General features: G+C 34.9%; 1 protein-coding gene across 1 annotated transcript in view; it reads right to left on the bottom strand.

Moving 5' to 3' along the window:
• LOC110994044 (protein kibra) overlaps positions 1 to 15,795 on the bottom strand; it is an 84,153-nt gene that overhangs the window by 53,897 nt on the left and 14,461 nt on the right. The window contains exon 2 of the mRNA XM_022260527.2: positions 11,268 to 11,377. Coding sequence (XP_022116219.2) covers positions 11,268 to 11,377 — 110 coding nt within the window. The remainder of the gene's footprint in view (positions 1 to 11,267; positions 11,378 to 15,795) is intronic.

Below are 15,795 nucleotides of genomic sequence, written 5' to 3'. Positions count from 1 at the left end.
AACGAGCTCGGGTGAGCTAAATAATAATTATCGTAACGACTTCGTGCATTAACTATGAATAATGATCTAGCATCTTTAAAACTGCATTTTAACATTATACCTTGACTAAATTTCATAATACCTTAAAGGCTTTTAATAAGTGGCATGCAAATTAAGCGTAATGTTAAATATATTAATTTTTTTCGATATATTTTTTTAAACTTCTCGTAAGTACACCAACGGACACTCAATACCAGAGGGTTCACTTGTAAGCCTTTGAAGAATCGATGCGCTCTTTTCTTGATGGACCCTAAATGGAATTGGTTGGAAAACACTTCAGTGGGTAGCTGGTTCAAAATGGTGGCGCGCGGCAAAATCTGCCTTCAAAAACGGTCAGTTATGAAACGATGGATGGTGATACTGATGGTAAACTCAGCTGCTAATATTCGCAACAACTCCTCTGAACACTTTCCAGTGGCCTGGAGTAAATTGCCTTGCTGAGAACACCCAGCTTAAAGATCACATAAAAACAGATGTTTGATTTCTATTTCACTAGTACATTAACTATTAATTAAAATAAGAATTTCTTGTCATATTTTCTGTCTTGAAGTGTATTAACAATTGGAATATCATTTCAGCTTAAAAACTCCTTAAATATATGATATTTTAATTTGCCTACAGCGCTCGAATCAGCATGAAGTTAGGCGCGAGCTACGTTAGTGTTAAGCAAAATTTAAATTTGGAATGCCCATTCAAACCAACATTATCGTTACTTATGATAATAGTGTGGAATTTACATTGGCTTGCTCGATTTTAACTGTAATAAATAAAGCTAACTGTTCCAAGTAATTAAGGGCTTTTGTCTAATCACTAGAAACCCGTTATATTGAATTAAACGTCTCAACACGATATCGTTTAGAAGTAATCTATGGAATTTTGTATTTCGAATACGCATCTTACAACCGAGTACTAAAAACGTCGAATTGGAATTCTTCGTTTACAAAATCGATATGAAACGATTAAAATTGTATTAATGAACTAATGCGCTTTGTCGATTGAAATCCACAATTTAAGTAATGACAATCTTTTGAAATTTGATTTCAAAAAGAGATGGATTTAATAAGAATAATCTTAATCATACTATAGACTCAAGGATATATTATAACGCAGTGGTATCCTTCTGTGATCAAGTAATACTACAGAATGGGACAGCGGACCACTCTAGCAGGAATCCTAGGGTTAGAAGACCTGAAGTAAGAGAAGATATCTCCTACCTCCTATTTAGTGTATACCGGAGGTTTTATCTTAATAACGTTGAGGCTTTCTGCTGTGACCTGCTAGAAGTGGTGTTATTGGGCGTTGCTCACTCAGTCTCTGAATCTTGGGCTTTATATTAATTTGACGATTATTTCAAAGCTACAATTACAGTACTATTAGTATTCAAAGAATTTGTATGACTCAAAACTTGGCAATTAAAAAGAAAGAGAGAGTTCCTTTTTGCCCGATCTACGCCCTTGCGGTAGTAAATGTAAATTTAAAAGAAATTTAACATATTTTCTGTTGAAAAGCGTCTCATATGCAGTAGCTATGTGAGTAAGTTAATTTGAGATTGTGTTTGAATACCTGAGATATTGGTCGTGGATCCCATATGCCCCTGTTACTATCAGCGGCATAGGCTCCACCACAGATGTGGAACAAAAAATGTCTAGATTATACTGAATTTATGTAAGAATGCTCATCTATAAAATATTTCGTAAATTAAAATTATATGTTAAAAGTTTCATAACAAGGTTTTTCCTCCTGCCCGTTAGCCCCCAGTTTTATAAAAAAAACTAAACATATATATACATTACAAACATAGACACATAAACGAAACTTAACGATTTAAGATTTAAAAAATATGATCTAATTAACCCTAGAAAGATAATCATATTTTGTAATACGGAAAAGATAATCATGCGTAAAATTTACGCATGAATTTGAATTAGTTGTAGGTTTAGGTTTAATAGTTTATTTTAATGAATTCTATGTTATTATATATACTCATATATTAAATTAATTAATAATGCAGAGAATTTGTTAAACTTCTTTATTTGTATTTAAAAAATAAACAAAACTTTAAACGTCTTCTATAAGTCAATAAAATAGTATAACACTTACTCTTCCTAATGAAAACTTATTTCTTATTCTAATAATCAGACTCATTTTAAGTAGAAAATCAACAGTAAGCTTTTCTTATAATTTAGGAACATACATTTACATAAAAGTAAGTTACAAACAGCTTTGGCACATATCAGTATTATGCTCACAACATATAACTTTTTTATATCTTTTGCAGGGCGCATTTTCCTTTCTCCTTTTTTTAGAAGGGCAAAAAGAACAATAAATCCTTTTTTTTGCTACTGGCTCATTGCTATAGTCTTCGGATGTAACAGGCACTTTAATTGGCAACATATCAGAGATTTTATCTCGCAAATATCTCTTCAAAGTAGGTACTTCTAAACGTCTACGCATAAACATAGAAGACAGTCCCAAGCTAATTTTTCATAAATCTTTTGCGTCTCAGAGGCTTTTCTCCTTTACGATTAACATTATGGCTGTAACTTACATATGCATTAATGCAGGCAATGTTAAGGCAGGCAAATTCCATAGAATAAAGCCATAGGCCATCTATTTGTCTTTCTATTACAGGACATCAGAGAACACATTTGGTCTAGCGTGTCAACGCCACCTTTTGTTTGATTATAATATATTATCACTTCTGGTTTGCCAGTAGCTTCGTTGATAGTAGCATTCTCCTCACAAGATAATAACAAATAAACCATTTTTGCCGGTTTCGGTTTGTAGGAGACGAGAGTAAGGGGTCCGTCAAAACAAAACATCGATGTCCCCGCTAGCCTGGAGCGACTGTTTTGTAGCTCTTCCGGTATCTCACGTTTGTTTGATCGTATGGTTCCCACAATGGTTAACTTATAAGGTTCTTGGAGCAAGCTTGTTGCCAAAAGGATTGAGGTAAACCAATTGTCCTCTGTTGCAAGGCTACGATCCTACGAAAGGCCGATATGGAGACTGGTTGGTCAGTACTGCTTTGCTTTTCTAAGATATTACTTCCGCTTGGCGTCGGCAGTTCTTCTTGTATCTCGTCTACAAACCCTTCTTCTGTGTCACTCTGCACTTCATCTTCACTGTCGTGGTCCGCTACTTTACTGTCGGTGTCCTCACACGGAAGCATCATCACTTTGCATAAGAGCGGCCAGGATTTCGTGTTCGTTTAAATTGGTACTCCATTTGTTATATATTTGCCTCAATATCTTTAAAAATGAAATAACAATATTAGTTATGATATAAAGTATTAAAAGTTACGAAACACAATAAAACTATCATATAAGCCAAAATCATAAAAGTCACGATAAAGATAATCATGCGTAATTTTGACTCACGCGGTCGTTATATTTCAAAATCGGTGGCACTTACCTCATTGATACTTACGGCATGTGGCAGCTCCCTACGACGAATGAAATGTCCTAAACGCACAGCTATGGATTCGCGCTAATTAGAAAGTGAGAGCAATTTTTCGAAAACGCATGCGTAAATTTTACGCAGACTATCTTTCTAGGGTTAAGAAAGCTTAAATTTACGAGCATTTTAATATAAAAACTCATAAAATTCAGACGTATTTGTTACCTCTTATCTTGTGTGTCATCGAATAAATTATAATTAATTTATACATAATATTAATATATGCTACATAAATATTCTAACGAAGGCTTAGTCTGTATGAAATTAACTCAAAAACTACCGGACGAAAACTCTTTGACCATTAGAAGTATTCTGGAGTAATAGAGAGGAGAAGCATTCAATGTATATTTCTTTTTTTTGACGTTGACGTACATTGACCTATATGAATAAATGATTTATTTGACTATGACTTTAATATCTGTAATTATTTAAAAATAATAGACTTTTACTAAAAACAAACTGAGTTATTTATTGGTATTGTTTTTTATACATACATAAGGCACCCGATTAGGCAGATCTGTCCGAGAATCTAAGTGGAACGGCAGTGTTAATCCCTGTTTCTAACGACTGGGTTTAGTTGCTCAAGCTCAGGTTTGGTTGGTTTGGAGTCTCCCAATGGGCTAAGCGTCAACAACTCCGGAGATCCTCACCTTAGATATTGCTTAGTTATCTTTATTGATGATTTAATAAAAAATAAATAACTTTCTATCAAAACACTTTAGAAGCCAAAAAGGTTTAGGTTAGGTTAGGTTTAGGTTGTCACACACTTCCTAACCATTAAATTTTTGCCGCGGCGGTATCGTTTTTTTATTATTTTTTCATTACAATTTTCCATTTTTAATTAATAATATTACTTATTAGTGGTGGTATAGGCAAGATTGTAGATTGTAGGCATGTATAGCTCCTTTATTGTAGGAAAAAGTATACACAGGCACACTAGAATAGAATTGAAGCTAAATTTTAATTTAACTTTATAATTCAAAAACAGCACCCGTAAGCCTAATCGACAATTTAATATGAACGTTATACCGTAGGTGTTGTGAAATTTTAATTAACGTAACAGAAAACCAGTTTTGTGATTCATCGAATATTTTTGGTAATAGTAAATATTATGCCAAAGTACGCTAAAAATCATGCTATATTAAAATTATGGAGGACATAAAGTCTATGTTGGTAATTTATATGTTTTAATTAAATGCTGTAAAAGTCTGGAAAAGATCGCTTGAATATACATATACTCACAGTTTCCATCCTTTTTATCTAATTATTTTTAATTAGGAAATAATTTTTTTACGTAATACCTGCCATTTAATTTTAATTCGCCAATATATATTTGTCGATAGAGAGATTTTCGAATTCGATAGAGCTAGCTGGCAGCAGTAATAAATTTTTATTTGTAATAAATTTCTGTTTTCAGGCGAAAACGGCACTAGATTTACTGAACGACCCGTCCTATACTTTAATTATTCGGAATACTGTGTAGATTGTGTTATTGTAATAAACCAGTTGGAATTCCCAAGAGAATTAATGAAAGTGGAATGATTCATTTAGAAAACGTTTAAAATGTGTACTTTTACCAACAAAAGCCTGTAATCGAGTATAAACTCGGCTCGTCTATCGAAAATACCTTTTAAGATTATTTCATTAATTTAAACGTAAAAGCTAATTTTATTTACCCATTTCTGAGGCAAATCAACTGAAGTTTGGGTGTAAGTTCCTATTGTCACAAATATTCCATTTTTAAATTTTACTACAGTGGTGTTTGCTTTCGAATATCTTAAAATTATATTGCTTTGATAGTTCCATTTTTTATTTCTAGTGAATAATAGCGCTTATTACTATGGACTAAGGTGTATTTTACAATACTAAAGAGTTTCCTAGATCTAATGCAATTCACCTACTGCAGTTCTTGTATACCACGAAAATTCCATTTTTGAATTTTAGTTAATCGTTTTTGCGTACCGTTTTTAATGTTTTTTTTTTTTTTTTTTTTATATATTATGGCCCGCACGGTTTGTGCATTGTGGCCCAGGGTCAAAACAGGGAAACGGGTAAAAAAAAAAATAAACGTAACGGATGGAACGGAATTAAGAAAAGGAAAATCTATAAAATAAAAGATCAATTCTTATAGAGATAGATATAAAAGGAGTGTAAGAAAAGATATTTACATATATACACATTCATAGGATCTAAATTTTTATATCATTACTTAAGATAAAAGCTGCTAAAAGTTTATATATATGTGGGTCCATTGTTGAAAGTAAACAGGATATGGATGAAGGGAAAGGAATTTGAAGGGAAATGAGACCGTCGATAAGAGCCGACCGTTCGCGCCGAGAACAAACAAAAATGATGTGATTCAAATCAGCTTCAGCATATCCACATTCGCACGTAGGGTTGTCAATAATATTAAACTTAGCAAGGTGAGCTGGGGTGCAGACGTGTCCCAGACGCATACGAGACAGTATTGTTGTAACTCTTTTACCGAATCTCAGTCTCCAAAACCAGGGCTTAATGGGTATAGAAGGTTGAATAGCACGATAATGGCGACCTTTTGAACGATCTTGATTCCAGGATTCAGTCCAGGAATTCCGGAGATAAATCCCAGAAAGAGCCATCAAGTCATGCGCATAGTTTCCAAAAATATCCACATCTCCACTATCCACTGCCTCATTGGCAATACGGTCGGCTTTTTCGTTTCCAGATATTCCACAGTGACCAGGAATCCATGCAAACGATACGGAATAGTTTTCTTTCAAACATTTCAATAGTAAGTTTCTAATTTCGGAAATGACAGGGAATTGATAATGTGATCCAAATGGGAACCGGGCTAGGGCATTTAAAGAACTAAGTGAATCTGTAAAAATTACAGTTTTTTGAAGTTTCAGTAGAAGGATGTATTCTAAAGCTTTGAATAGGCCAATACATTCGCCAGTGAACACGGAGGATTCAGGAGGGAGTTTAGTTTTTTGGACAATATTGTAGTTAGAATGTATTACACCTACACCTACACATCCATCACTGGAATGTTTAGATGCATCTGTAAATATTCGATGCCATTGTGGCCACTTAGTGTCAACAATATAATTAAATGTTAACTTTTGGTTTTTCTCAATTTTAACAAGACCTATGTTAGTATGTATAACGGGACAGATTATAAGGGAATTGTAACTATATTTAAACAAAGGATTGGAAGTCGCTTGGTGAGTAGGAGCCTTAAGAGAAGTAAATCTTGTGAAACTTTTAACCAAATATGGTGTGCGTTTGTTTTTCCAAAATTGAGAAGTGTGGATTAAAGATGTCAAGGATGTTAGTTTAGATGTAAGGATATGGTTACTAAATTGCATACAGCGGAATAGGAATTTATCAGATAGAAATTGTCGGCGTAAGTTTAATGGTGGCTCTACACATTCGGTTCTCATACAGTTGATTGGGGTTGACTTCATAGCTCCTAAGACTATTCTCATTGCTTTTGCTTGAATACTATCCAATTTTTTGAAAGCAGAAACATTTCCTGGTTCCAACAGGAAAGTACCGTAATCCATTACACTTCTGATTATGGCGTTGTAAATCAGTTTTAAGGAGTGTGAATGCGCTCCCCACCAAATGCCCGATAAACATCTAAGAATATTTAAATTTCGTTCACATCTCGCTGTTACATACTCACAGTGGGATACACCGGTGAGCTTAGAATCTAGAACTACCCCCAAGAATTTGATATTATTAGTCGAGGGAATCAAAACATTATCAAACTTTACCTGGACCGGGGGAGGCTTACGCATTCTGGAAAACAACACAACCCTGCTCTTGGATACAGATATGTCTAGACCATTCGAAGTCAGCCATGAGTTTAAAAATGAAAGGGAAGATGTTAGAGTTTGACAATTATTTTCAATTGATTTGCCCGATTTGTATATAAGAAGATCGTCTGCATATTGTAGTACGTTTGTTGATGCCTGCAATGATGTTTCTAAATCATACGTATAGATGTTATAGAGCAAAGGACTGAGTACAGAACCCTGTGGTAATCCTTTCCATACGGTCCGAGATAGTTTGACATCTTCAATAAATAAATTTATGTATCTTTCACTGAGCATATCTATAATAAAGTTTGTTAGAATTGGTGGTACGTTTAAGCATAGCAGTTTTTCCCTGAGAACCGATATAAGAACATTGTCATAAGCTGAGCTTATATCTAAGAAAGTAGCTACTACTGACTCATTGTTGGAAAATGCTAATCTTATGTCTGTAGTGAATATTGCTAAGCTATCCATTGTGCTTCTACTTTTTCTAAAACCGAATTGGGTCGTTGCTAATAGATTTTTATTCTCTAAAAACCATTCTAAACGGATTTTTACTAGGTGTTCTGCTATTTTCATTAAAACAGAAGAAAGGACAATGGGTCTGTAAGAAGAAGGATCATCGGTTGGCTTATTCTCTTTTAAAATAGGTATAATTGATTGAGTGATCCAAGACTTGGGAATGCACCCAGAAATCATAATAGAATTTATAATATTTAAGTACAGCATCAGCATTCGGTCCGAAAGATTTTTCAAAAAAGAATATGGAATCCCATCTTCTCCTGGAGTAGAGTCTTTTACCTTATTAAGCACACCTTTAAGTTCGATCAAAGAAAACGGAGCGTTTATTCCACTTAGGTCATCAAAAATGTAAGCAGGAATAGTTAATGGAGGAAATCTCTGTTCCGGTACAGAAGGGGGAGCAAGATGATCCATAAACTGATCAGCTAGAGTTATCGGTAATTTAGAAGAAGGGGAATTATTATATGCAGATCTAAATCTACGAATATTACGCCAGACCTCTGACGGGCTGACATCTGGACTAATGGATGCACAAAATGATTGCCAACCATCGTATTTCTTTTTCTTAAACAATTTTTTAGTTCTACGGGCAGATTCTAAATATAACTCGAAATTTTCTTCTGACATATCCTCGCAGTATTTTTTTTCGGCCTGTTTTCTTTCTTTTATTGCAGCTGTGCATTCATGATCCCACCAGGGAGGTGAAGGAATTTGCGATCGGACCTTAGTTTTAGTGCAAAAAGATTCATCGGCAGCTTCAATCAAAACCTGAGAAAGAATTTCTGCGGAGATCTGGCTACCTTCTTGAGAATAAGTATTAGTTTTCTGCTCTACTATTTGGTTGAATAATTTCCAATCTGCGTTGTTTAATCTGTATTTAAAACGAGGAGAGCGATTGGTTTTGATAGGTTTGTATGAAGGAAAAGTAATTACAAGTGGAAAGTGGTCACTACCATACGAAGATGCTAGAGGGTGCCAGTCCAAAGTTGAAGCTAAATCAGGTGAACATAAAGATAGATCAGGCGCACTTGCACCTTCGCTTGGACCAGTAACACGAGTTGGCAGCCCAGTGTTTAAAATACATATACCATGAGAATCTATAATATCTAATAATTGATCTCCATAATAGTTGGAAGAAGTGCTTCCCCAAGATTGATGTTGGCAATTAAAATCACCTAGGACTAAGAAAGGCCTTGGGAGGATGGAGAACAGTTGATTAAGATGAGAAAAAATATTTACATTAGGACGAGAAAAATAAATAGATACTATACAAATTTTATTTACAATAGCAGCAATGACTGACAAGTCATCACCGAATGAGGGAAGTGGAAATAAGGAATAGGGGAGATTATTTTTAATGACTATGGCAACACCGCCATAGCCGTCAGGTCTGTCCTGTCGGAGAATAACATAACCTGGAATTCGAAATGTCAATTTCGGGCGAAGCCATGTTTCCGACAGAGTTGAGACAAAAGGTTCAAATTTATTATGCAAATAGATTAAATCGTTTTTATTGCAGATTGCGCTTCTGCAATTCCACTGGATTATTTGTTCGCGTTCTGGACGCATAAGTGGATTTTAATTGAGTTAAGGAAGCAAGTGTTGGGCGGCGTTGTTCGGTTACATTGTTGTCAGAGTTAGAAATGGATTTTATTTCAGTCAAAAGTTGGATAACATCAGAGATTGAGAACATTGTTTCATTATTGTTGACGTTACTGTTTATTAAAGCGACCCCGTTAGGAGAAGCTGGAGCATCATAGTCCTTTATTAAACTGAAGTGTTCTGTTTTGTTATACCCCAGTCGTTTTAGTTTGGGGGTTGTTGGTTTAACAAATATGTTTTTCTTATAAGATCTACTATACGACGGAATCGAGGAAGAGGAAGGCGATACAGATGGCACAGGAGAATTAGGAGAATTATGCATGTTTGAAAACTTTACTATTTCAGCAAAAGATTTTGAGACAGGATCATACACTTTGTTTGCTTCTGCGTAAGATACACATTTCTGAGCCATATATAATTTAATTTTAGTCTGTCGTTCATATTCTGGACATTTCCTATTTGTAGCAAAGTGTAGACCTGAACACAGACAGCAAGATGCTGCATCATCTTGTATGTTGCATGTGTCCCCAGTATGGCCTTGGCCACACTTGTAACATCGGGGTCGAGAGTTACAATTGGACTTAGTATGACCAAATCGGCAACAAGAATAACACTGAATAGTGGGGTATGAATAAAGTTCCACCGGTAGGGCATTGTAGCATACAAACACATGTTTTGGTAGAGCTTGGCCATCAAAAGTTATAACAACAGTCTGTGATGGCTTCCACTCAGGTGGGGGGCTGTTACGCACTTTATAATTTAGGCGTCTAATTTTTATTATTCCTCCGCTGCCTACAGGTAAGGAGATATTGTCTAATATATCTTCAGGAGACCATTCTGCGGGAACACCCCGCACAAGCCCCATTCGAGTCACATTAAATGAAGGAATAAAAGCTTTAAAATTATTAATTGTCAGGCAAGGATTATTAACAAATTCATTTGCAAATTTGTGGTCTGAAAATGATAGGGAAATTCGGTTTCTGCCTATCCTTTTAATGCTACCATTAATAATGTTTTTAAATGAATTTTTCTTTAGGAAATACCCAAATTGGACTGGGTGCAAGGAGGCGATGCCAGTATCTGAAGAAACTTTTTGCACATGAACTACAAATGGCCCTATGTCATAGGCCTCATAAAACGATCGGCCTGTAGGGTTTTTTGGAGACTGAGAACTATCTGATGGGGGGTGTTGTTGGGTATTAACAGTTACACTTGTATTATGTGCTGGGTAACCTTTTTGCTGAAAACTATCTATATCGTTAGCGTTCTTAATCTCAGTACATAATGAGGGAAATTCAATATCCGGTATTTGGCACGAACAATCAGTCTCTTTTTGCTTGTTACGACGCGTCGGGTCAAATCTTTTTTTCCTCTTATTACAATGTTTGCAAATTTTACCTAATCTCATTCTTTTACGGTCACTCCGTTGATCCACATCTGTGTCTACACTGGACTCGTCCAGTTTAGAAAATCTATTTTCTACTATAATATTACACGCAACCTCAGGGGGCGAGCCCCCGATATCCGGGGGCTCGTTCATTTTTTCGCCTGATTCCAGGCCTTGAGGAAAAAGTATAAAAACTTACCAAATGCTGAAGAATATATACACAAATTAAAGAAATAAACAATTAAGTTAAACTACTACATACAATATATACAAATTGATCTTTTATATCAATTAAATTAAATTTATAAATTTTACTAAAAAACAAAACTCCCGCCACGACCAACGTTTCCCGCCTTTTTCTTTTTAATGTTTACAATTAGTTTGTATTTTAGTTCCACAGACTCAGCAAAATGTCTCTGCCATAGACAAGTGTGTAACAAGTGTCACAGAATACTCACGATTGACATGGTTGATATAGTATGGCCCGATTTGAGGGTCGTAGGCCTCCTCCCAACCAAGCGGCAGTTCATTTCCAATGCAATCCGCAAACGACTGGGGCTTCGTATATCTGTAACAATAATACTTGCTTAGTATTTATCAATATCGCGTCGTCGAAAACCTGTTATTAATATATTTAAAGAATATCGCATTCCGCGAAATTTGGCTAATAAAAATATTTTTATTAGCTTTTAAATGTTTGAAAATTGTTATGTTTTGTAATCTTTTTCTGAAGTTTTTTATCAGTTTCTTGTTTATATAAGACGGCATTCGGGAAGGAAGCTCACCCTATTCACTCCAGTGCTGGATAAGTCACGTAGCAAAAGTAGCAAATGCTACGGGCCCGCGGATTTAGGGGCCCCGCGCTCCAACATACCCGTAATAAAAAAATATTACTTCACTTAGCAGCGAACTATATCTTGCCTCACTTCCGCTTAAAAATCTAAAACTATTTGTCACGTTAAATCGTTAACAGAAGTAGGTATTTTACAAACTTTTAACCGTAATCTAAAGTTTAATTATAATCGATATATTTAGACTAGCATCCATAACTATATTTCAAGCGGCCAGATTTTTAATTTTTATAAGAATGTTCTAATCATCTCACTTTGTGGCATATAGATCATGATTTGCTTAAATAAGTCTAATTGGAAGTGTTACTATATTTGCCGATATTAACCCTTTCAGACCTGAATTATTTTTTTTCATCCGATGGATTTGGTAAATTCCATGTGTCTAAAGTATAATCAGGACACTATTAAAAAAATAAATAAAAAAATATTAGCCTTAAACTTTACGGGAAAATCAGTTTTTTCTTAATGTGCACAATTGTGGACTCTCGTCCTACATAGTAATAAGAATAAGGTATGCGAAGTTGTTCTGAAATTAAATAATATTTGTTCGCGCTAAATCGGTGTCGGTCAAAGAAGGATGACACTTCGATTTGACTTTGACACACGAACCGGAGACGATAGGTGGCGTCCCGTCATAATAGCGCAAAGTAGTTGCAATTAAACCGCTGTCGCGTGCGCATTGAATACCGCAAAACCGTACCGCATTTCCGTATATATGATAGATTTAAGGATCCCGGATTTGGAGTGAGACACAACACCGTTGATGGTAAGTGCTAGTCATAGTCTTATCGTTTGTGGATTCCTTTTTAATTATACTGACACGCGATAGCCGAACCAGCGCAAATTTATTTTCACCGTGGGAAGGGATCATCCTGGATATAGTTTCCGGATACCCAGGCCCACACATCTTTTTTGGTCCTTTTCGAGCCGGATATGTATCATATCTCATAGTTAGGCATATTTATTTTCGTATATTTTCTTTCAATTTTGTTCGTTAGGTGAAATTGCCGGTGGGCATTTTTTATTACCTGTATAACGACAATTTTAATATAGATTTTAAATATTATATGTATTTATAAATCTATTATCCGTATTTCATATACCGTATTACGTATTACGTATTTAATAATATATTGTGCCTGATTTGGTGAGAATGATCATGCGTAACATTAGTACCTACATCACTTGTTTCTAAAAATTGTTTCATAGTGAACAATCGAAATAAATCTGTTTATAGTTTAATTTAATCGTATTGTTCATATTTAATTTTTTTAATTTTTTTTATTTTTTATTTTATAAAGTTAATTTTGAAACGATTAATAATTATTTGTAGATAATATGGACAAAAGAACAAGAACAAAGGCCGGTGAATGTTCACCAATCGAGTTAGAACATGTTCAAAGTTCCATATTATTATTACAAGCCCGACAAAATTCGTATTTTTCTAAGATGCAATCATTATACGATTTGTCGTTAAATATTAATAGTAAGGAAGACGAAAAAAATTTCCAAATTAAAACGTTTAATATACAAGTACTTCGTAGTGAATTTAATGAGTTAGTAACTCAATTAAATATTGAACAAATGAAGCATAACCCTCAGTTCACTCCTTCTTTTCAAACATGGGAGTCCTTTGAGGACCTGTACGCAACCATACAAAGTAAGCTGCAGGAAATTAAAAATACTTCACCTGAGGAGAAATTAGATCACCCGAAATTGAAATTGCCTCCAATTAAATTACCACAGTTTAATGGCGACCCAAATAATTGGACGTCGTTTTATGAAGCCTTTAACCATTTAGTGCATAATAATGGGTCAATTTCGAACTCAGAAAAGGTGTTTTATCTTTGTGGGCAACTAACAGGTAAGGCCCTAACTGTGATCGCTGGCATAAATCCAACCGCGAATAATTATAATTTAATTTATTCTACCTTGGTTGATAAATATCAAGATATACGGTCTCTCGGCTTTCAGTATTTAGATAATATATATAATTTCAAAACATTAACTAGTTCTTCTACAGAGGGTTTAAATAATTTTCTTGATAATTTTGTTACATCAATCGCAGCATTTGAAAGACTAGAAATACCTAATAAATTGAATTTTTTATTTTTATTTTTGGCACTTAAAAAATTAGATAACGAAACAATTATTTCATTTGAGAATTCTGTTAGAAAAGAAAAATTACCCTGTTACACGCAATTAGTTATGTTTTTAAGAGAACAGTGTAAAGTTTTGGATCGAACAAATTCTATTATTATTAAACCGGCTAATAATAAATATTCCAAAACCGTAAAATCTTTTGTAACTTCTAACTCTGATCAAACTAATTTAAAATGTCCTTTATGTCATAGTAAAAATCACGATCAGTTATACGGTTGTCCTGATTTTTTAAAATTAAATGCAAGGGAACGATTCAATATCATTAAAAAACGAAATTATTGTGTGAAGTGTTTAAGCGTAAAACATAAAACCACAAATTGTAATTCTGTTAAAAGTTGTAAAACATGTAATTCTAATACGCACAATACATTGCTGCATTTTTCGTTAAATTCCAGTTTGTTTAATAAACAGGAGAAACCGATCGAACCTGCTATCGATGGACTGCGATCAAACGCGCAAGCCATTGAGTCGCAGCGTGAGTCATTGCTAGTCGACAGTACCCCGCGCGTCGCGTCTGGCTCCTTTGACGAACCTAATAACAATCACGCGCCGATTTCTCTGTGTTCATTGCAGAATGAAACGAATACTCTAATATCACAACCGTCAACGGTTTTACTTGGTACTGCCCGCGTATGTACTCTTGATATGCGTGGTAACCCGCATATTTTGCGTTGTCTTATAGACAACGGCTCTCAAAATCATTTTATAACGACTGAGTGTTGTAAAAAGTTACTATTAAATTACAATACGTTTTCCGAACCTATGTTTGTGAACGGGTTTGGTGGCTGTTCGAATGATATAATAGGAGCAACCAATATTGTTATATCCTCTCGTTTTGATAAAAATATTAAATATTCTATTAATTCTTTAATCGTGAAACGCATTACGGATTATTTACCCACTTCTAAGGTTGATAGATCGAAGTTGGAGTATTTGTTTAACGTACCGCTCGCCGATGATATATTTCATGAACCCGGTCAGATTGATATGTTAATCGGTGCGCAGCTTTTTTCGAAAATACTCACGCAGGGTCGTATCCAGGGACCGCCTGGTATGCCTGATGCTGTTCAAACCACATTTGGTTTTATTTTAATGGGTGAAGCGCCTATTTTGTCTACAAATTTTAATATAAAAAGTTCATCGGTTTTATGCACTTACTCGAGTATCCCTTTAGAAAACATTTTGCGAAGATTCTGGGAGCTTGAGGAGCCGTCATCTAAGTCTTCCGCTTTCCTTAGTGAGGAAGAGGAAGAGTGTGAACGTATATATAAGACTACCACGTATCGTGAATTGTCAGGTCGATATGTTGTTGCACTTCCATTCAAGAAAAGCCCTCTTAATCTAGGTTCATCTATGGACATAGCTAAAAAGCGGTTTATGTCACTCGAACGTAAATTACAGTCATCGCCTAGTTATCGTGAGGCATACGACAAAATATTCATTGAATATCTGGAAAAAGATTATATTTCTCCTGTAGTAGATCAGTGCGACAATATAGGTTACATTATTCCACATCACGGTGTAATTCGTGAGTCATCTATAAGCACCAAAGTTAGAATGGTGCTCGATTCCAGCGCGAAGACTGATAATAACATATCGATTAATGATATTTTACATGTCGGTCCCAACTTACAGCCTGACTTATTTGCAGTTATACTTCGGTTTAGAACGTTCCCTATCGCCTTTTGCGCTGACGTTAAACAGATGTATCTACAACTGAAAACCCTTCCTGAACATAATAAATATCAACGCGTTTATTATAGATTTGATCCGTCTGATCCGTTACAATTATTTGAATTTAAGCGCGTTTGTTTTGGATTTTCTTCAAGCCCATATTTAGCGCTTCGGACTTTGAAACAACTAGCCGATGATGAAAGGGCCAAATATCCTTTGGCTGCTGACGTTATTGATCGCGGTAATTATTATATGGACGATATTTGCTGTAGTTGCGATTCGATTCCCGAAGCATTTG

This window comes from Pieris rapae, chromosome 16, assembly GCF_905147795.1.
Source record: "Pieris rapae chromosome 16, ilPieRapa1.1, whole genome shotgun sequence".
Lineage (NCBI taxonomy): Eukaryota > Metazoa > Arthropoda > Insecta > Lepidoptera > Pieridae > Pieris > Pieris rapae.
Note: the sequence above shows the minus strand (reverse complement) of the source record. Positions and strands in the feature narration are given on the sequence as shown.